General features: G+C 35.9%; 1 protein-coding gene across 2 annotated transcripts; it reads right to left on the bottom strand.

The window, feature by feature from the left end:
• Positions 1–423: 423 nt before the first annotated feature.
• On the bottom strand, positions 424–23714 carry GCA (grancalcin). Of its 2 annotated transcripts, XM_036319926.1 has the most exons (8): positions 23548–23714; positions 19000–19173; positions 15908–15977; positions 10612–10655; positions 10158–10305; positions 7320–7433; positions 6941–6999; positions 424–6298 (listed from the first exon to the last, which is right to left on the bottom strand). In XM_036319926.1, the coding sequence occupies exons 1-8, from the start codon at positions 23572–23574 to the stop codon at positions 6272–6274; spliced, it is 663 nt and encodes a 220-aa protein (XP_036175819.1). In that variant the 5' UTR covers positions 23575–23714; the 3' UTR covers positions 424–6271. The 2 variants fall into 2 exon arrangements, with proteins under 2 accessions (XP_036175819.1, XP_036175820.1); XM_036319927.1 differs by lacking the exon at positions 6941–6999.
• Positions 23715–24421: the final 707 nt, after the last annotated feature.

Consider the following 24421-nt stretch of genomic DNA (forward strand, 5'->3'; position numbering starts at 1 on the left):
ACCTTCTACAAATATCTGTAAATAGAAAAATGTAAATTTTGTGTAAAAATGATTGCAAACTTTTGGTAACTAAAAGTGTACAAGTTGTATTGAAAATATAGCATATATACATAATTTAAGAATGAAGCATATAATTTCTCATCTATTTATACATGAAAATTCAAGAATTTGTAAAAACAAATTATTTTGGGGAAAAAGAAAGTAAATCTCAATAGCTAGTTAGGATACTTTTATTAGAGAAGCCAACTATTTCCAACATTTCACTAGGCACAGTAGTAGGTATGGGCATGGTGGTGCTGATGTATTTCATGATATCACATAATTGCAACAGTGCATCTACAGTTTTATTGAGTTCCACTAGGACACTAGTAAGTTGGATTGAGTGGTAAAAAGCATTAAATCAAAATTAAAGAAACAAAAACATTTTATTACTGTTATCAAGAATAACATAGTTATTTACTAAAATACTTGATTACTTAAAATTTATGATGGCTAAAGAAATTAACTTACATGTGAAACAAAATTATTATAATGTATGTTTGATTCAGTTTTTTGCATTAAGAAGAAAATATCCAGAGAATATTATTTTCATTTGCTTAAGTTTCATACATTCTTAATTCTCCTCTCCCCCATCCAGAATCATTAATCTGTTATTTAAGAAAAACATCCAACTATCTTCAAGTAAAACTTTTAACTAAAATTTGTTGGTCATGATGTGGAAATTTTCTAAGCTAAGGATTGTTTAGTCTGTTTAGTGGTTTAGAATCGCTACCATTTATTTTTAAGGTTTAAAAATCCAAGAGAACATTTCCCTATTTGATAAGTGAAAAAATAAACCAAATACAGTTTAGAAGAAAGCTGTATTGATAAGTGAGGTGATTATAAAATAAGATTCAAAGTATGAAAAAGCTTAATGTTTAAAAACTTAAAGTCTTTTGTTATAAGAACAAATTGGGGAGTCCTACATTTAGATAGCATTGGGAATGAAATATGCATCCAAAAGTTCAATTAATCTAAAATCATTTTTAAATGGCCTATAATTTTCAAAAGAATATGGATCTTTAGTTAGTATGTTTCTAGGACAATCATACTAGCACTGTTCAGGTTATCCGTTGAGATTTCAGTAATCATAGCACGATAAAATGTGATTAAATATGGTAATCTAAAATGCAAATGGCTGTATGCATGCATCTGTAAAGTGCATATTTATATTATTATGCTTAATAGAAAAAGTTGAACACTCCCTTCCCCTCCCCAACAATGTCATCAGAAGGGACTCATTCCTGGCAAGCTGTTACATGATGACCTAAACCCAATTCTTCTCATTCCCTGTAAACTTTCCAAATTGCTGCCATCTCTGATATTGCAAAAGGGGTGCACCTTAAAACAGTAAGTAGCACATAGGCAAGGACCCCCCTCCTTTCCTAACTCTACGCACATCATAGTTATGTAGAAGTGCTGCCAATGTCTACTTACTATCTATTCAGATATATAGAAGCACATCTGAGTTTTGAATGCTCGCAAATATACAAAGCTGCACATTACCAAGCAACTTGGGTAAAAGGAATGTTAAGTAACATAAGGCTCTTCTTTTATATGCCAGTAAAATATGTTTTTTAAAATAAGTAGAAAAAGATGGCAAGATATAATTAAAAGCACAAGATTTCCCAGTATTCAATAATGAGCTGATAGTGAGTCAGGCAGAAATTTTTCATATGTTTTCCGGTGTTTTGCTGGAAATTTTGTGCTCAGTATTCTAAATTACAAAATGATTTTAATATATGGACATATGTGACATCATGACCTTATTCTAGACCACAAATATCTGAAAAATATTCATTTAAGATCCTTTTTGCATTCATCACTATAACAGTTCAAAATGTTTTTGCATCACCTAATATTATTATGAAGTCAAGACATACTCTTAGATACCTTAACATTGTACATTTATTTCAAAGTGCTTAATTTACTGCGTACATGACTGCACTAAGACCAAAAGAATTTGTGATCTTTTAATACAAATTTTAAGGTAATAAAACACCCATGGTTGCATTGTAAAGTTTTTACTTAATAGATTTAATTTACCAGACTTTCCACAAATTTATTGCTATTAATTTCCCAGAAAACTGCTACATATAGAATACATATCTTCCATGAAGTTGTCAAACATAAAAAGAGATAGAAAAGCACATTTCTGACAAACAGTATCTATTTTGTTTGTTCAGTTTAGTAATGCCCAAAGATTACAAGTGAACTTGATTTGTATATTTTATTTAAAGAAATAATCACAAATTGATGTTTTTGTTACTTTTTTAATTGCACAGACTTTAAACTACATTCATAAATTCTACTCTCTTCCAGGGTAAATGTCTTTTCTGGAAATAAACATATCACTTGATATTTGTATGACTTTTTGTTTCTGAATGCATGCTTAAATAGATCAAATGAGCACAGTCCTTAAGATTACATTTAAAGTGGACCAAATTAACACTCTAATAGTATTGATTTCCCTTTTATGTAACTTAAAATGTGTAAACTGGCACCGAAAATAGAAGTGGAATACCTGACATTTAATTATTTGTCAGTTTTTTAGGCACAGGTGAATTACTGCACTGTTATTTGAATCGAAGCATCTCATAATATATATATGTAACAGATTTTGTATGATACTAAAATTTACAGCAAGCTATTTGAATGTTTATTTTAAAAATTCTCAAATGACATGGAAACATATGTACTGTATAAATAAAAGCACTTAGAATTAAGAGTGTACATTATTCAATAATTTATATCATAAGAAAATCGAGCATGAATTAACCAGTACAAATTATTATATTAATATGACATATTAATATTCCAGTCATGTTTATCATAAAACTATTTAATTACTACTTTAGTGATGGATGTTGGTTTACATCAATTATCTTAAAACATTGAGTGAACTGAGTGAATTGCATTTCAGTGTAAAAACCCCAGTGAAATATTCTCTATTGTCTAATGTTTTTAAAAGATTATCTATTTAATTAAAATGCAAAGGAGTTGTCTCACAATGAAGTTGGATTGGCTGGAAAATTATTTTGCTAGGAAAAGGGTTCTGTGTCCAAAAGAATCTGGAATAAACTAGGTCAAATAAAATTAACAGAATTGTATGTACCTTGGGATTTCTCAAGTTCCCTGAGGGGGATGATAATTTCTCAGCTACGTCTGGCCATGGAAACTAATTCTTACAGACCTCCTAACACCAAAGGCACAGGAATACCTATAGAAAAGGATGAGTTAGAGCAGCAGTTTTCAGTCAGTGTGCCACAAGAACATTTAAAAACATTCAATGCCTGACTATTTAGTCAGGGGCACTAACCTCTTTCCCCTTAGAGCAGGGGTGGGGAACCTTTTCTCTGCCGAGGGCCACTTGGATATTTATAACATCATTCTCTGACCTTACAAAATTATCAGCTTAAAAATTAGGCTGCTATATTTGGTCAAACATTTAATTAACTCACTCCTAATGCCTGGCAGGGCCAGACCAGATGAATTTGTGGGTCTTATACGCCTCACTGGCTGGCCTTTCCCCACCCCTGCCTTAGAGTGTCAAATAAAAGAACGACAACAGCCAACATTGTCCGGTGTAAATGAATCAAAATTATGCCTACTTTTATTGTCAGATCAGCAAAAAAAAAAAATATTTTTTGGTGTGCCACAGCATTTTAATAGTTTGTATGTGCCATGAGATGAAAAAGGTTGAAAATCGGAGTTAGGGGACTGTGTAAAGACTTCTAATACAAAATGTCATTTGGCAGAAACTTATAGGAACATCACATGTCATTTTTTAAAGTTTTACCTCAACTAGGAGACTCCAAGTAAGAAAAATTATAATTGACCTTAGAAGAGCATTGTAACTTGACCACCTGTAAGTGGGATATTAAGTTTCTAGACTGCTGAGTCATATTAACATCTTTATTGTATGGGAATGATATATAGTGTGTTTACATTAGCTCTTACTACAATACTTTTATTTAAAATTCTGTATTTTTTTCAATATTAACTTCAATTTATTTTATTAAAATTCTATATTTTCTATGGCTCAGTTAATGCCCTCTCACATTATCAAATGTATGTTCAAGAAAAAAAAATTAACAGCCAGAGGATAAAATTAAACGGGTTATTTATACACATATTTTTATAAAACTGACCAAATGAATTTGGTAGCTAATTATGTAAAATTATTATTTACATAATTAAATGACTATAATTGCATCCTTTCAACTTTTTTTTTTTCAAGATACTACTGTTAATCCTCCATTTTTTAAGAAACATAGTTTTGCCCTGGCTGGTGTGGCTCAGTGATTGCACATCAACCTATGAACCAGGAGGTCACTGTTCAATTTCCAGTCAGAGCACATGCCTGGGTGATGGGCTTGGCGCCAGTGGTGGCGTGCAGAAGGCAGCCAATTGATGATTCTCTCTCATCATTGATGTGTCTATCTCTCTCTCCCTTTCCCTTCCTCTCTGACATCAATAAAGATATAGTCTTTAAAAAAAGAAAGTTTTATAAAAACTATATATTTACTTGGTCACTCACCATACTAAAATTATATCAATTTGTACAGTACTGCCCCCGTATCCTGGTTTCAGTACCTGAGGTCAGATACCGAAAACATAAAGTAGAAAGTTCCAGAAATAAACAATTCATAAGTTTTAAATTGCGTCTGTTCTGAGTAGTGTGCAGAAAGCTCGAGTCGTCCCAGGTCATCCCTTCTGGGATGTGGAGTACAGTAAGTTATTTTAAGAGAGACAGAGTCCACACTCACATAACTTTTAATACAGTATATTGTTATAATGATCTATTTTATATTTAATCTGGTTAACCTTTTACTGTGCTTAATTTATAAATGAAACTTTAACACAACTGTGTGTGTATAGAAAAAAACAGTATATTTAGGTGCTATCTGTGGTTTCAGGCATTCTCTGGGGATCTTAGGATGTATCACTCTGGATCAGGGGGGACTACTGTTATTTACCTTTAAGCTGAGGAAGAGATTCGGATAAAGTATGTTTATTAAATCTTCATTGAGAAAGACTGAAGGTGTGGCCAAAAAAGGGGCTTGCTTCATTATAGCAGCTTATTCCAGGGGTTTTTACATGCTAAAATCCTAGTGGCCCAACTTGGCAATTTCCATAGTAATACCACACAGCAATACTGCTGCGGTGTCTACCAGGCTCCGTACCCCACAGTACACAGATGCGCTCAAAAGACATATTGGCTTACTAATGCCAAACCAGCAGTTAACGTCGTCAAGAAAGTCAAATTTATAATTTCTCAACATTTAAACAAAGTGGAAAATTATCTGATTTTTTAACTTTATGCACAATTGGCATTATGTATAAACAATAATTTAGTTTAGTAGAATAAGTTTAAATGTTGACATTTCATTAAAAATGTCATTTCCAGAAAAATCTAGATGTAGCAAAAGATGTCATTTGAGGTTATCTATGTTTTTAGTAACAAAATAAAGTTCAGAGAGAAAAGTTGTTTATTATGAACTTTTTTCCCATAGAAAACAACAAGACATGTTGAAGAAATATATACAATATATTGAATAAAAAAAAGAAAAATGATGTCTCCTGTAGTCTTATTTCACTATACGTTACTTTATGCTCCACCTAAGGTGATTTAAGACAAAATTTTAGGAACTACAATTTTATTCTTCACAGTTAAAGATCTGGGAGTTTGTTCTCTGATAATGTGAATAAGAACAAACCCTATGACGAATATGGCACAAAATCCAGGACTGCCCCTCTAGCTTACCTTCAAACACCAACAACTACAAACAAAACCTGAAAGCAAAATCTGTAACCTTCAGATAAGTTTAAGTCAGTGTTAGCTAGGCTTTCATCATTTAGGTTCTTACATAATCTCATAAGTACATTCCTCCAAGTTTATATTGTTCAAATTAAGGCAAAGACATATATACATCAATTAATCACATACCAATATTTGATGACATTATACAGATATCCATCAAGAGAAAACTTCTTTAAAAGCAAAAACATCCCAAATACAAAAGCATCTCTTTTATTGCTTTGAATTGTGCATTAAAATAAAAACACATTTTACTAGATGTACAATATATATATATGTATATTATAAAGGGAATAGATTTAATAGGTAGAAACATGAAAAGCCCCAAAAGCTTAAATTTAAAGTAGTCCAGTTCATTTCTTCCAAGCAGAAACATTCACAGTATTTCTTTAGTTTTCAAATTCTAGATATTCAAATTGCCATCGTGCCCTGCAAAAACTAATAAATAAGCAAAATCATCAGCTGGTAACAATAAAATCGTGTTTGTTTTTATTAATTATATTTCATAAAAGTATTTTCGCAAGATGAGAAACTTTGATTTTCCAAGATTTATAATTCAACCAGTATATGCTAGTAGGGTAATGTCAACCCTATAACTTTCACATAAAAACAAAAAAACAAAAACAAGAAAAAACTAAAACTTCGGAACACATATGAAATATAACTTGCTTATATAATCAATTTTTTAAAAAAGCTGGATTCAGGTTAATAACAATTATCTGAAATGAGAAATGAATAGCTTTATAATCTATTATATGTGAAAATTTCCTATCTCTATTAGAACTAAGAAAGATCACCACAAGTAAACTACTCTTCATAAAAATAATGGTAGTTTTACCCTTTAAAATGATTTGGAAGAAAAACTGCCAGAAACCTGTAATAAAATTTTAAAATATTTTGTATGTTTACTATAAAGTCAAGTTGGTATTTGTACCAATATTTAATCTTATAGAAAAGGGACATGGCCTACAAAATATATTATTCCCAGTGTTGGTGCCAGGGATCACTTAATAGTTTTTGGTAACCATGAACACTTCTAGAACACAGTATAAGTATCAAAAGTTTACACAAGATACTCACATCATCATATATGAAATTCACAACCCCTTGCTGCAAGTGGTCTCTTCTCCTAAAGAAATCTTTAAACAAACAAATTACTTTTTTATTCTAACTGAAAAATCTATAGTTTCAAATACTTGGTGTCCCCAGGTACTGAAATATTAATAATTTCATACTCAATTAAATCTTAAGTGATTATGCATCTCAGACAAGAAAAAACCTCCAAAACTGAGCTATAACAATTTTTCACTACGTATATTTCAAAAATTTTAAAGCCTACCACTCTGATAAATTTAATAGTGAATAAAGGGGAAAACATAATATAAACTTGCTAGAGAAAGCAACAAACATTACTTAAGAAAAATAGCTGTACCCACTTTTACTAGTAAATGGTCCATACCTGTCAAAGCCCGAAGCTTCACACAGCAAGCCACATAATCATCAAAGAAGATCCTGCCATGCTTGCTATAACGTTTAACAATAGCACTTAAGGTTTGAGGACTCAACCTATAACCTAAAAAAAAAAGAGATTGATAAATTATACCTTCTAATACTAAGCACATAACACCACAACAAACACTGCATTCTTGTTAATAGTCATACATAAATTAACTTTCAAAATGCATCCGAAAAAACGTGTTAAGAACAAAGCACAATGTTAGAAACAAAACACATTCATACTGAAATTGATCAAAGTAACTGTTAATTATTAATAGTGGTACATGAATATCACAAATCTAGCTTTCTAATAAAGTCGAAGCTAAAAAATATATTATTTGTGATTTAAAAAATATATTTTGAACCCTAACCAGTTTTTTTCAGTGGATAGAGCCTCGGCCTGTGGACTGAAGGGTCCCGAATTTGATTCCAGTCAAGGGCACATATCTCGGTTGGAGGCGCTATCCCTGGCCCTGGTTAAGGTGCATGCAGGAGGCAACCAATTGATGTGTCTCTCTCAGAATGATGTTTCTCTCTGTCTTTCCCCATCAACTTCTACTCTAAAAATTAATGGAGAAAGAAAAATCTTTGGGTGAGTATTAAAACATATATTCTATATATATATAAAAGGCTAATATGCTAAGTGTCTGACAGTCTGGCCAGTTGCTATGACACGCACTGACCACCAGAGGGCAGACGCTCAATGCAGGAGCTGCTGTGATGCACACTGGCTATTTACAAAGAAATGGCACCGCGGACCTGGCATCCACAAAGCAACACTCGGCTTCCCTGAAGTGGGACACAGGCCCCACCACCACCCCAGAGCAACACCCCACCAAATCGCAGCCTACGCTGCGATTTCCCCATGGCGCAAAATACAGCCCACAGCCCAACCCAGAAACGGTGGCTGTGGGTGCCAGGTAATGACATCACATAGCAATGCCCAATTTCCTCTCCCCTAGCAACTAGCCTCCTTGGGGTTTCTTCAGTCCAGGAACACAACTTGCTTTATAGCCAGGTGGAAATATTTTACACTTTAACCAATTGTCTGGGAAGCATTTTCCCGTGCCTCATCTCATTTGATCCTCACAGAAGTCCTAAAGAAGGCAGATAGGAGACTTGGTGGAATCTTATTTTCTTTTCATTACCCGGAAAATGGAGATTTAGAAAGCTCAGAAACTTGACTCAACTGAAAAGAAGTAAGAAATAGTGGACCCTGAAAATAACTTCATGTTTTCTCACTGCGCAGAATATAGCCAAACACTGCTGCAGCTAAATATTTTACCCTCTGTTCTCCCTGCGGGATCTATAATAATAATCTGCTTCATGTTGATATTTACTGCATATTGCTGACAATTACTTGAAAGAGAAGTTGGGGTGCTTCACTGGGCTGGAAAAAGTTTAGCTAAATCAGAAAGCAGGTCTAATTAAGCAAGTTTATCTATATAGTAGAGGCCTGGTGAATGAATTAGTGTACCAGTGGGATCCCTCGGCCTGGCCTGTGGGATCGGACCAAAACCAGCTCTCCGACTTCCCCCAAGGGGTCCCGGATTGCGAAAGGGTAGATGCCAGGGCGAGGGACCCCACCGGTGCACAATCAGGGCCAGGGAGGGACATAGGAAGTTGGCCAGCTGGAGAGGGACCATGGAAAGGCTCCAGGGTGTGTCTGGCCCATCTTGCTCAGTCCCGATCAGCTGTATCTCAGAAGTAAGCTAACCTACCAGTCGGAGCATCTGCCCCCTGGTGGTCAGTGCACAGCATAGCGAGCGGTTGAGCGGCCTTAGCATATCATTAGCATATTACACGTTGATTGGTTGAACAGACGACCGGATGACCAGACACTTAGCATATTAGGCTTTTATTATATAGGATGCCTATGTGAATTGTTTGGCTATTTTCTTTTTTGCAAAAGGTTATATTAATTTTCCAACATTATGCTGAATTAAGGAATAAGTTTAATCCATTAATTATTAAGGCTCTATAAACTATAGTACATGTTTATATAGCCAGGATTGTCCCTAAAATCACCATTTATTAAATTAAAATGTCCATTTATAAAACAAAGAAAATCACTACTTTTTACTTTTTTAAATTAGAATTTGAGATAATTTATATCGGTTTCAGATTTTAACTTTCAAGAAGTTAATTTTCTTATAGATGTATTTTGTTTAGAAATGAGTATAAATAAAATCATAAAGAGAAACACACTTAAATTTACTGAAAACTGTCATTAACTGTAAGCAAGTTACACACCATTGTATATAATCACTTTTTGAAAGAAAGTAGACTTAGAACCTTAGCTTATCAGAGACTGACAAAAAATAACATTAAATTATTTAAAAATATTCTAAAACGCATACTTCTAATTTGGAAGTATTTTGGCATCTACTGTGTATTCTCTACTACTTAAGAAAAAAACAAAAACAAAAACCATGGTGTTTACTGCCAAAAAACTAGATTATCAAATTGGAGGTCTTACCAAGATACAAAAGAATACTATAAATAATAAGTGAGAACTAATAATTAGAGGAATAAATTTAAATATGCTCAGCAGAGAAAATTCAGAAGTTATTTATCATCCAGAATGTATGAAAGTTCATCTTTTGAAAAAATAATGGATAAAATGGTTTTTGTTGGTGTTGTTAAAGGTCCTTAGTTAGAATTTACCTACAACCTTGAAATCAATCTAGGTGAAATAATATATCCCTTTATTACTTAAAAAAATTAAAACAATTAAGATTCATCTGATCAAAGGACAAAGACGACCTGGATGGATGCTAAAGAATTTTAATATTCTTACCCATAGCAGCAATGGCTTGATTCAACTCATGATGCTCCACTGTGCCACTTCGGTCTTGATCAATAGTTATGAAATTTTGTTTCCAGGCATTAAGAGCTGTCCAAAGTTCTTTGAATTCATTAAATCCCATTTTTCCTGTGTAATCTCTCTGACAGTTTTATTAACAAAAATGAAATTGATAACAAAGAGAATTTACTTAACCCAAAACTCCAAATCATTCACACACACACACACACACACACACACACACACACACGATAGGATGCTTCTGTAAGAGTTAGCTAAATTTGGCATATGAATAGATTTATATGTAAAACTGGAAAAGTATGGAATTCAAACAAGATCTTACAAAGCATTTTTAAACTCTGGCTTACTGTGGTAATCTATAATCCACAACTGCCTTGTATGAAAAAGAAACTATTCAATAGTATTTGCTATTTTTATTCAAGGATACATCCAACATGGCAATCATAATTCTGCAGGTTTCCAAACTGAAGGCTGTAAAACATATTTATTATTTCAATTAGATTTTGAACAATTTTATCTATGTAAGACTATGACAATTTCTATTGCTAACTTAAAACATTCAAAATTGCCAAAAATATACAATCACCCTAATCAGCAAATTTAACACATTAGCCATCCATAAAAAAAAAAAAAAAATTGCTACCTTCAATCTAATCATATCTAATAAGGGGATTTAGATAATTAAATAAGCAATCATAGGAGAACCAAGATGGCGACACAGGTTAACGCCAGAGTTTGCTGCCTTGAACAACTACTTCAAAAGTGAAACTAAAAGACGGAAGGGACATCACCCAGAACCACAGGAACGCTGGCTGAGTGGAAGTCCTACAACTAGGAGGAAAGAGAAACGCATACGGACACTCAGAGGAGGCGCAGTGCTGAAGTCAAATTCTGAGGTGCAGAGTTCGCGGAGCGGGCTGGCGGCAGAGGGCGCGGTTGGCGTTTTCAATCGGGAGGGAGTCTCAGACTCTGAGCTCCAGATCCGGGCGAGTCTTTAGGGACCCAGACTCAAATGGGAGAAGCGGGACTGTCTGGCTTCGGTCAGAGCGAGTGCAGCTTTCTCTCCGAGGTTTGCAGCGGGTGCTGGGACTCAGAGAGGCAGAGCCCCTGGGGACAGGACTGAGAGCCGCCATAACTGCTCTCTCCGGCCCACCCTGTTGATCCTGTGCGACCCGCCCCGCCCAAGCCCTGCACTGAGGCATTTGCCGGATAGCCTCAGGCAAAGGCTAGATTAGCACCTCCCTAGAGGACAGAAGTTCTCTCACTGCTGACACAGCTGACTCTCATAGCCACTTGGCCTGGAGGTCAAACCCTCCCTGGTATTAGCTACAACAAGGTTTAACTAGAAGACTTCGAACAAAGACCACGAGGGGGTGCACCAAGGAAGCATAACAAAATGCGGAGACAAAGAAACAGGACAAAATTGTCAATGGAAGATATAGAGTTCAGAACCACACTTTTAAGGTCTCTCGAGAACTGTTTAGGAGCCGCCGATAAACTTAATGAGATCTACAAGAAAACTAATGAGACCCTCGATGTTATATTGGGGAACCAACTAGAAATTAAGCATACACTGACTGAAATAAAGAATATTATACAGACTCCCGACAGCAGACCAGAGGAGCGCAAGAATCAAGTCAATGATTTGAAATGCGAGGAAGCAAAAAACACCCAACCGGAAAAGCAAAATGAAAAAAGAATCCAAAAATGCGAGGATAGTGTAAGGAGCCTCTGGGACAGCTTCAAGCGTACCAACATCAGAATTATAGGGGTGCCAGAAGATATTGAAAACCTATTTGAAGAAATAATGACAGAAAACTTCCCCCACCTGGTGAAAGAAATGGACTTACAGGTCCAAGAAGCGCGGAACTTTTTTTTTTCCCAAACAAAAGGAATCCAAAGAGGACCACACCAAGACACATCATAATTAAAATGCCAAGAGCAAAAGATAAAGAGAGACTCTTAAAAACAGCAAGAGAAAGAAACTCAGTTACCTACAAGGGAATACCCATACGACTGTCAGCTGATTTCTCAACAGAAACTTTGCAGGCCAGAAGGGAGTGGCAAGAAATAGTCAAAGTGATGAATACCAAGAACCTACAACCAAGATTACTTTATCCAGCAAAGCTATCATTCAGAATTGAAGGTCAGATAAAGAGCTTCACAGATAAGGAAAAGCTAAAGGAGTTTATCACCACCAAACCAGGATTATATGAAATGCTGAAAGGTATCCTTTAAGAAGAGGAAGAGGAAGAAAAAGGTAAAGATACAAATTATGAACAACAAATATGCACCTATCAACAAGTGAATCTAAGAATTAAGTGAATAAATAATCTGATGAACAGAATGAACTGGTGATTATAATAGAATCAGGGACATAGAAAGGAAATGGACTGACTATTCTTGGGGGGGAAAGGGGTGTGGGAGATGCGGAAAGAGACTGGACAAAAATCGTGCACCTATGGATGAGGACAGTGGGTGGGGAGTGAGGGCGGAGGATGGGGCGGGAACTGGGAGGAGGGGAGTTATGGGGGGGAAAAAAGAGGAACAAATGTAATAATCTGAACAATAAAGATTTAATTTAAAAAAAAAAATAAGCAATCATAAAGTAACTGAAAATTGCTATCACATAGAGGAGCGTTTTAGTCTTCCTAATACAAATGACAAGCGGAGTTTAAGTAGGCATTTGACATATACTAAAATCACAAAACTTAAAGGAGTTAGCAATTTGGTTAAAGCCTGGGGTATATGTGAGGGAGTTGCATATGATGACATCAGAAAGACAGATGAGGGCTAGATCATGAAAGTCGTAAATGCCAACCTAAAGATTTAGACCAATGGAAGTCACTGAAGGATTTTAAGCAGAGGGACAACTCTAAAATCTTCATTTCAGAAACATTAGTTTACCCTGAATAGACTATAAAGTGAGATGAAAATGGATGTAGGTAAATCATTTGATAGTTTTACTGTAATTTGATTAAGTAAGAAAAGATAAGTTTCTAAACTGAAGCAAATGTTTTCCCCCCCTTGGGGATGAGGAAGGGGGGCAAGAAAAGAAAGAAGGAATAAATAAACACTATCTTAAAATTAGGGTTTATTAGAAATATTAACACTTTTGTAATTATGGAACCATAACTGAGGTCTCAGTAAATAGAATTTAATTTCTCAAATCCTTACTGTAATTGCATTCAATTAGTATGTGATTTATTCAAGACTATATCATAGCCCTGATAAATAAAACATTATATCAGCACAGTTAAGCTTACAAAATTCTCATAGCTAATAGCTCATTAAAATAAAAATAAATAAATAAAAATACTTAAAATTAAGTTGACTTATTTTATGCTATTTGATATTTTTGAAATTCTATAAAGAAACAAATGATTTCAGTTAAATTTTAGATCCATTAAGAAAAAAAAATTGTAAAACATCCCACAAGCTTTAGTAGCTGATTTTCTTTGAATGTTTAATTAATGTTAGAATAGGTGGTTACAGTATTTTCAGGCTGACAATTTCAGCAGATACTCAGTGCGCATTTACTATGAGCCTGATAGTGTGTGTTTTGTGATTTCACATAAACATAAACATTTAATCAGATTAAATATTTTGACAAAGAATGAAGAGAATTTTCAGGAAAATTGATAAGAGTTCCTCTCTCTCACCACATTCCATTAGAATAGAGAGTAAATGGATTTTTTTTTTTAAGTCATAAACCTTTAGAGAAAAAGAGAATGGGAGAAGAAACAAAGGAACCAAATTTTGCAAGTTGGAAAAGTAGATGGATTTGAGTTAACTAACCTAAGTGATGAAAAAGTGTTTTCCTGAACTTGCAATAAGAACAGCTGAGAAGCAGCCTACTTATCCTGGAAAAGACCCCAAAAGTTTAAGAATTGGCAATACTTCTGTAAATGGGTAAAGATAAGATAAAAACAGGAGTGACTGAATGTCTACTTAAGGAGCATTCAGAGCTCTAAATCCCCTCCTGGCCTCAGTTCAGTGGAAGGCTATGTCTGCTCCCACCTCAGCAGAAGTCTGGGGTTTTATTCCCGGGAGAAGTCTCTAGATTGCAGGATTCCAGAACAGGGTTAGCTAGCTGGCAATTAAATGACAATTTACAAAAGACTGAGAGCCCTGCTGATTCTTTCCCCCTCCTTTCCAGACAGAAGATCAGCTGGACAGCCAGCCCAAAAGGAAACCCTAAAGAATACTAACACCCAGTGTTGCACACCAAACTGCCCAGCCTAACCATCAGACAAAGGGCTCTACAATCAGCACCTAACCATGATCTCACAGCTTCTAACCAGCCTTTTAGTTAAAATGAGCATCCCAGGATCACCAGACACCTGAGAAAAGCATCTAATATAAAAAACAAACAAATGGGGGGTGCGGGGGAAGAAGCAATCTGTTGGGAACAAAGGTTGTATAGAAAGAAAAAAACTTTAAATCTCAGAGAGATCATGGAAGATATCACATTCATGAAGAAAAAACACAGATGCTCTTGGATTTTAAGAACATGGCAGTAAACAAGACTCAATAGAAGGTTTAGAAAATAAAGATATGGACATGTCCTCCCAAAACAGAGGAAAAGAAGAAGTAGGAGAAAATAAGTAATCCATCCCAAATAACAGGCATCCTAGAAAGAGAAAATAGAGAAAACATCACTGAAGAAAATATCCCAGAACTAAAGCAAATGAGTCCCAGACTGGGGGTACTTACTGAGTTCCCCACACAACACAACTAGGCACATGACTGTGAACCACCAGAGTAGGAACAAACATTTCACAGGCCTCAAGAGAGGAAAGACATATGACATATAGGCAGGACACAGAAAGACAGGGCAACAGTGGAAGCTAGAAACAATGGTACCTTTAAGATTCTAAGTGAAAATTACTTGTAACAGCATTCTACACATGGCCATTCATTTAATTCTGAGGACAGAATGAAAGCATTTTCAGATGAAGCCTCAAAAAAATTTACCTCCCATGTACTCTTTTAATAGGAAGCTAATGTTATACTTTATAGAATTAAAAAAGATGACAAGAGATGAAATAAAGGGAAGACCCAACTCCAGAGAGAGAAAGATAGCTCCCGAACAATGGTGATGAAATGCCAGCGTGACGGCTCTGCACAGAGTAGAGCACAACAGGAAGCTCCAAGATGATGATTAATTTCAGGAAAGGAAAGTTATGTAAAATGGAATATTAATCATATCTATCGAAAGATATAAGAAGAGCATTTAGATAGTAACAAAAAGGCAAATACTGATTGTCAACCTAACATAAATTATTACATCGCTGTGCTGAATGGATGGGATGGGTAGGGCTCCTGTGTGGAGGGCAGGGACAAGGGTGAGTTTAAGGTTGAGAGTTAAATCCTCATGCTCCACAAAAGACCTCCACTGATAATCATTAAAACTGAAAAGCAATAGTGATTTAAAAAGCGTGCTGTTTTGAGATCTGGAGGCAAATTTCAAAACAATCAGCTGAGAAAGTTGAAAGATATTTCCTCTGTGAGTGGTTAACACTGGGGAGAGAGCAATGAACAATGAACAGTTATTTTCATAACAAACTTTGAAGAATTATTTGACTCTTTAAACTATGTGCATGTATATCTCTGATAAAAAAAAAACTGTAAAGTAGTATAAGTATGGGTGCAAAATGTTAGGATATGAATTTCCTATTCCAATTTCAACGGGGGGGGGGGGGGGCGGGGGGAGATCTCACGAGAATAAGTTCCACTAATTCCAGACTGTGTCAAACATTTCTGAAGTTCTTCTGCATCCACTTCACCATCCTGTTAAAATAATTATAACTTGATTTAATGTACAGTTGTGTAAATGCACATTAAAGTGCTAACTGTCCATCTAGACCAGAGGTTCTCAACCTGTGGGCCGCGACCCCTTTGGGGGTCGAAGGACCCTTTCACAGGGATCACCTAAGACCATCAGAAAACACATATATAATTACATATTGTTTTTGTGACTAATCACTATGCTTTAATTATGTTCAATTTGTAACAATGAAATTGGGGGTCACCACAACATGAGGAACTGGATTAGGAAGGTTGAGAACCACTGATCTAGACCAATCAATAAATATGCATTCTTCACAATATTACTCTATTATCAACTACAAAATAATAGATGACTTTTATAGCAAAGGCATATTATAGAACATCATGAACTATAAATAATTTTTCACAATCGAATTATAATCTATTAATTTTTGAAGCATCTCAAATATAATTTATTTTTTCTACTTCGGGGAAATGGCATAATCATTCTATACAATAATAGCTCAAAATAATATCTTGGGGGAAACACTGGACCTCTACTTAAATTAGTTGGAAAAATACCTACAATGGAATTTTTAAGAAAAATCTCAAAACTTTCCTTTCATGCCTATTTTGGGGGGGAGATTATTTCTAATAAATATTAAAAAAGAAAATATATTTTCCCTCCAAAACTATTACCCCCAGCAAAATTTTAGAGTTCCGTACATTTTGGTAGTAATCTTCTGATTATTGCCCAAACATTCTTGGCTTGAACTTATGGAAAATATGTTTTTAATACAAATAAGAAATCACAATGGAAGTGAAACAGGTTGAGGAGTCTCAGGTTTCAGTACCTCATCCTATTTACTATTTAAAAAAATATAGAGAGAGGAGAATAATTTACTTGGAGGCATCAAATACATTGTCTGAATACCAAACAATAGCTCTGAGAAAGGATCAAGGGGACAAATTTAAAATGTACTTTGTAGGACCAAAGGAAAAAAAAAACAACTTTGAAAAACTATGGCTAAGAATTACTATAAACACTCATATTCTGATCTTTAGCTTAGATTTCCTTATACGAAAACTTCTTCTCAATGAACCAACCATGTAGTACTATTTAGTACTACACAGCATCTAAGTGGTTGCCTATCTGTCTGTCATGCAGGTTTTTGTAATCTTGTTTACATAATTTTAAATATATTATAGAACTGTATACCTGAAATCTATATAATTGTATTAACCAATGTCACCCAAAAAATTTCAATAAAAAATACATTTAAAAAATTAAATTCTGTAGTTAGAAAATAGTTCTTTTAAAAAAAATCAGCCATATTTTAAATTGTGGACGCAATCGAGGTGGGGACAATCACAAAACCACTACACAAGGAAAGGCGACATGGGGAAGGAAAGGGGTAACATGGAAGGGGACCAAAAGAAGGGAGGAAATACACAAGAACTCCAAGCAAAACAAGTTTATGAACCAAAAGTCGAAAGTATATAAAAAAATCTAATGGTCAACAAGACAACCAACAAAAATTAACAATTTTAGAACAATCCCATACAAAATGAAATTAATTTTATAGCAATCATTAAATCAAGTATGTTAAGAAAATGAAGAGAAGCAACCAAATAAATATCTTCCATTTAGAAAGAATAAGAAATTAATTTAACAAATATTTATTAAGCAACCTACTATGTACAAGCACCATTAATAGGACTAGTTATCTAACACTGTTCAAAACAAATTCCTCACCTTCATACAGTTTACATGTTAGTGGTGGGAAAGAGACAATAAAGAAGAAATTACTTTGATGATAGTAAGTGATAAGGGGAAAATACAGCAGAGTAAAGGTAATAAGGAATGTGTGCAGGGGCCCAGTGGAGTAAAAAAGATCTCACAAGAGTAAGTTCCACTAATTCCAGACTGTGTCAAACATTTCTGAAGTTCTTCTGCATCCACTTCAGAAGTGGAAGCAGTGTGCACTCTAAAGTTAAAGGTGTTGCTATTACTGAAATTCATGATGTGTGTGTGTGTGCATGTGTGTATGTTTGTGTGTTTATGAAGGTACGAACCAGAATTTCCTCAAATCAACTGACGATTAAATCATCACTGTTCAGAAAACATCATCCTATAAAAGGAACACTGCAGAAAGCTTTAACTGGGCATTTCTTGTAGAGCATGATATAGGCCATTATATGGCCTATTAAAAAAGAATACAGCTATAGTGGTGAGTTCAGTAACTGGGTTGTAGAAGCATATTATGTAAGTCTGATATTACACCTGATCCTAAAGCTAGGCAAAATTCAACATATAAAAGAATTGTCTAAATATTTGAACTAAAAAATTAGAAATGAAATAGCTTATGTACCCACTCAACCCATGTAGTGAATGACTAATATATTCCTAGTGTCAACCTGGTAGGGGACAATATTGCAAGAGCCGTCTCTTCATGGAGTTTAACTACACAAAAGCACAAGGCTATGCAAAAATTGAGGCAAGTATCAAACAGTACAAACACAGAAAATCATTGTTGAAAACTGTTATACTGTAATAGATCAGAAGTCAAATAAAAGTCTCTAAATATATATGTCCAGTTCCTGATAAGAAGGTATCATGTAACAAGATTTCATTTAGCTGCAAACAATAAAAAATGCTATTAAAGGGGCTTAAACAACTAAGGGTTTATTGTTTTATACAAGACGCCTAGAGCAAGACAGAACTTGACTCTATAGCAACTTAGTGATGTCACCAATCTGTTCTTGTAGATATCTTTTTCCAAATCCTCTCTGGCTCATTCTCCACACACCACCCTGGTTCCACTTTTGGTTAAATAAACTATGTGTCAGGGATCATGCTAACAGACTTTTTAAAATAAAATGACTAACCTCATCTCTGACCTCAGGAAGAAAATTAGTCTAGAAAGGTTTAAAGTACAAATTTGATATACATTTTAAATGATACACTAAATAAAAAAAGTGGCATGTCTTTAAACAGCAATCATTTTTAACTGATATTTGTCCAATGTATTTAGCATCGCACCTGTCCAGCAACAGCAGTAAAGTATGTCCACATGGGGTCTTCGGCTGAGGAGTAATTGTTCAAGTAAGCTGGGTGTCTGGGGTATCCACCAGGGAGCACCTGTGGTCCTGTTCCTGGCACTGGCTGTCCCATCTGCATCTGCATTCCTGGCATCTGACCAATAAAATTTCCAAACTAGAAGAGTGAAAAAGGAGGAAGTTATTATCACAAAATGCTACCTATTATCCACTAACGTTGGTTTAAAAAGAAATACTTATGAGCAGTCCATTGCAGTGCAGAAACAGAGTTACTGAAAGCTTCCAAATTCACTATCACAAAAGCTGTTAGCTTCAAAATGCTAGATGTTCCATAATTGGATCTAATTCCATTCAGTAACATGTTATCCAGAATTAAAAGAACTGTGAAAGAAAAAAAAAAAAATCTCTAGCCACTAAGAACTCAATCTAATAGATGAACATACATAATTTGAAAAAGTGTTTACCATAATCAACACTAAAATAAACAAAAATAAAATGTGTAAGAAAATTCATCTACAGAAAAACTAACAAGTAGTATAACTCAAGACACATACTTAGAAGAATGCATGGTAAAATACAATGAAATTGTGAATAAATCAAGGGAAACAGCGTAGGACTGAAATACCTGCTCCATCAAAAAAAATTTTTTTAAGGAAGAAATCAATGAACAGATCAATAAATTTATAATTCTAACCATGGTCCTTTTCAAAACTAAGAGTAACAACAAGAATACAAACAATAATAATACAGAGCTAATATTTTTTGAGAGCTTTTCATATCCCAGGTACTACTGTCCTAAGTACTTTCCACCTATTATGTTATTTGATTTTCCAACAACCCTATGAGGTATAAAAGTACTATGTCCTTTTTGCAATTGAGGACCTGAAATTTCAGGAGGCTTCCTGAATTGGTTAAGGTCAGATAACTAGTAAGAAGTAGATCATGATTCAAAAATAGACAGTATGACCCAGAGGCTACCTACTGTTTGTTTCCTGCTATATCTGTGGTTCCTCTTTTCTTTTCAATTGGAACTTGGTACACATTATTAATAACTTTAAAAAGATAACTTTACTCAGTTGTTTTTTGTTGTTGTTGTTGTTTTTGTTTGTTTTCTTTTAGTGTGAAGTATAAAGATAGTTCATTATTCCATTTTGGGTGTGTTTTTTCCTTTTTATTGAACTTATTGGGGTGACACTGGTTAACAAAATTATACAGGTTTCAGGTGCACAATTCTACAACACATCATCTGTACTCTGTACTTTGTATTTACCGTCCCAAGAAAAGCTTCCATCCATTTATCCCCCCTTACCCTCCTCCACCTTCCTCCATCCCCCCACCTCTAACCCGAGGGAATTACCACATTGACATTGTGGTCTGTGTTCAAGAGTTTTTTCCCCTTTCTTTTTTGCTCAATCCCTCCACCCTCCTCCACACCTAGCTCCCTCGCCACAGCCAGTCAGCCTGGTGTCTGTCTGTGAGTCTGTCTCTATTTTGCTTTAGTTCATTTTGTTCATTAGATTCCAGAATCATATGGTACTTGAATGAAAATATTTTTCACTTACATTCTTTTTTTCATATAGTGTTGTCTTGAAATTTTTTTAAAATTACAGTTGGCATTTAATATTATATTAGTTTCAGGTGTACAGCGTAGTGCTTAGATATTTATATAACTTACGAAGTGATCTCCCAGATAAGTCTACTACCTGCAGACACCATATATAATTATTACAATATTATTGATTATATTCCCTATGCTGAACTTCACATTCCCATGACTATTTTGCAAATGCTAGTTTGTAACTTCACTTGCATTCTTTAAGGGTCAGTAGAGATTGCCAGAGGCAAAAAAGATTAAGATAAAGGGCAAAGAAGATAAAAGATAGAGACTTTTAGAGGTACTCTGAAAAGCCCTAGGCAGGGATGTGGTAAGAGCAAAAGTATGGAGGAAGTATTAAGAGTTCCAGGAAACTTCCTCAGGAGGTGGTCAAAACATATATAGATTCTGAAGCAATGAAGTACAAGAAAGGAAACAGTAAGACAATATTAGCAAAAAAAAAAAAAAAATAGATGTGATTGTTTAAAAGTTGCTTCTTTGAAAAGAAGAGATGGACAGACCAGGCTGACAAATAGTAAAAGGGCCCTAGTAGGGCCGGCTCAGTGGACAGAGTATAGGCTTGGGGACTGACGGGCCCCAGGTTCGATTCCCCTCCAGAGCATGTACCCGGGCTGTGGGCTCGATCCCCAGCAGGGGGCGTGCCGGAGGCAGCCGATCAATGACTCTCTCATCATTGATGTTTTTATCACTCTCTCCCTTCCTCTCTGAAATCAATAAAAATATTTTTTTAAAAAAGGAGAGTATTTAACCACAAATAGAATTTAAATTTTAAAATATATATTAACAATGCTATGAATACCTTTTTACCAATATATTTGGAAAATGTAGATGAGATGGCCCTTCTAAAATTATAAATATTGACTCAAGGGAGAAAAAAATCTTCCTATGTCTAATAATGGCAAGCTAGGATAATTTAATCAAGCTTAGTAATGAAAATAATCCAAATGTTGCAAAAATATTATTTTTAAATCATCTTACCAATGGAAGGAAATTTCCAGGCCAATATCTGAGGACAAGTCTAAACCCTGAGGTGAACAGTTTAGCAAAACTCGTAAAGCTTTTGCTCTTTGGGCACGTAGAAATAACCTCCAAGGACAAGGAGTGAAAACAAGTGTTAGGGCATATCCAGGAAGTTAGGGCTTACTGGAGACCCTCACCACTGTAAGATTCACATCAGGAAGAAAAACTAAAAGTGTTTTATAAGAAACGAGGTCAAACTAAATCTAAGCATATTAGTGAAAAGCTAATGTTGAGGTGATGCCAAAAGATGACTATGAACCCTTTACTATAGCATCTCCATTTGTTCCATATTTTTAAACTAAAGTCAGGCAAGCTATATTACATGAAGAATCTGACCTTATGAATAACCTTCTACCTCTCTTTCCTTCCTGACATGCAGCATTCACTGCCCCCAAATCCAAAGACATGAGAGCTGGTCATGGTCAGAGTACAGATGATTGAAAATTCTTTGCCATCTCCCCTATGCAAGGCGGACTTTCTCCATCCCCTTGAATCTAAGCTGGGCCTGTTTCAGCCGTAACTGATAGAATACAGCAGAAATTGCACCAAAGTCCATTCCAGACTAAAGACTTCAAAAGGCACTTTCTGTTTCTCTCTTAGAACAAAGCCAGCATAAGGAAGCCCAAGACTCATGTAGAAGGACCCCCATGGAGAACTGGAGCTCCTAGTCATTAAGGCCAATCCATAAAAATAGTTTAAAAAATTCATATTTCAAGTTGTCTTCTTGGTAGTGTCAAATGAGTCAACACTGACTATTACATAGAGTTATTATCTGGTAACGTGACTGAAGAACAGCTTGGACTTAAAAGCTGATGGCAATGTCATTTTCACGTTGTTTTGCACATTTTTGAATCCTTAATATTATCTTGGATTCCTAGTTTCTTCCCAGAAATTTTCAAACTACGGGTCCAGTTTGGAAGGGTTATTTTAGTTAAACTAGATTATAGAATCTGCAACGCCAGAGAACTATGTATGCATAAACTGTAATATATCACATTAAGCTAAAGGAACAAACAAGTTGAGAAGCCAATGTCTCTACTTCATCCCTCAGTTTACTCCCTGTATTTTACATCAGTGTGAAAATTTTCAAACGCTCCCTTGACTAATGTTTGAAGAAGGCCTTACCTTCCTTAGGCATCTTAAAGTAGAAGGGGCCAGGAGGAACTGAGGCCAGGTTTTCAACACTGCCATCTGACAGTGCTAAAACCTATATTAAATATTAGTAAAGCTCAATTTCTCTTTCTGGGTTAAAAACAAGTGCAATTAATATTAGAATTATATTATTGTCTACCAACAGCCCAATGGATTATCCCTCGTGCACATTTTAATACAAAGTGTGCTCCCCCACTCTGAAGATCACTGACATAAATACTGAAGGTTGTGCAACTTTCTGAGAAGAAAAAGCCAGCCAGCTAGCCACCAGGATACTGCACTTATAATTTCCAACTCTCAAAGCTGATGCAAAATAAAGAGTTATGTAAGAAAAGAGTAATCCTCCCATTCCCCAAAAAGTGTAGAAGTACAGACTGCCCTTAGCAGAACAGTAAAGATGAGGAGACATTTATTCTTAAGGATAGAAAATAAGTGGTCAAAAAATCCAGAAAGAGGATGTCGGGCAAAACGGAGTGACACATTGGGGGCGGGGCACAGCAGATGACTGGAACAAGAAAAGGGTGCTTTTCCCCGCGCCGTTCCAGGAAAGATGTTTCTAAAACCACATCACACTCTTGGCTACACAAGACACGCCTCGGGGACCAGGACTCGGACTGCGGGCACAAGAGGCAGTGCAAGAGGCGGCGAAGATTCAGGCGCCGAAGGTGGCCCGGTCCCTCGGCACCGCCAGCAGGGGCGCCACACCCCGCAGAGCGGTGGCCGCGCGCAGAGGACAGCACTCACCCCTCCTCCGTATCCCGGATAGGCCATGACGAGCGGATCAAGTGCCACCCCGTTCCCCGTCACCCTTCGAGCCTGCGTCCGCCCTGCCGGTGAGAAGCGTAGGTGCAGGTACAAGTGCAAGTGCGGCTGAAAGGCTCACTCGCAGCGTCCTTTGCTTCCCCGAGACCTCCCACTGCCGGCACCCAGCCCCGCCCCACTCGGCTCCGATTGGCTGAGCCCCGCGCTTGGGGGCACGCCCCTTTCCGGAGTCTCAGTCCCATCCCTCTTGTCTCTGATTGGCTGCAGGCGCCCAGCTCTTTCCTGCTCGGCTCCTATTGGCTCGCTCAGGTGTCGCGCTCTCCTCACTGAACCACGGAGCACACTGGCGCGGTTACATCCACCCTCTTTGGAAAGGCTGCCCCCCAAGTTTCTTCAAAAACCCCAGACCGGTCATTACTTGTTTTCACCACCGTTCTTGAGCCGGACTTCCAGATGCACATCTATGAATGTAAAACCGTGTAGAGTTACATTTATTTTTGAATAGCGTTGATGTCACAATCAAAACTTTGAAACCTTTACCCCTGCGCCAAGGGGAGTGCTTCTGAGCTAACACCCACTTGTCAAATTTTACCGAAAGGTTATTTGTAGTTTGTTTAGTAGATAAACAGTAACCAGAGTTGCCAGGTTTAGGAAATAAAAACATAGGAAATCCAGTTATATTTCGTTTTCTAGTAAACAAGGAATTGTTATAAATGTCTCAAATATTACATGATTTACATGATTAAATGTCTTCAGTCAGGCAAAAACTTAAATGCTCAATTCCTTGGTTTATTAAGTAATAGTAGTTGAAAGTTCTGCTTTTCTCAGGAATTCAAATGAATTTTGTAGCCCCAGC

The sequence above is a fragment of the Myotis myotis genome, unplaced genomic scaffold (assembly GCF_014108235.1).
Source record: "Myotis myotis isolate mMyoMyo1 unplaced genomic scaffold, mMyoMyo1.p scaffold_m19_p_8, whole genome shotgun sequence".
Lineage (NCBI taxonomy): Eukaryota > Metazoa > Chordata > Mammalia > Chiroptera > Vespertilionidae > Myotis > Myotis myotis.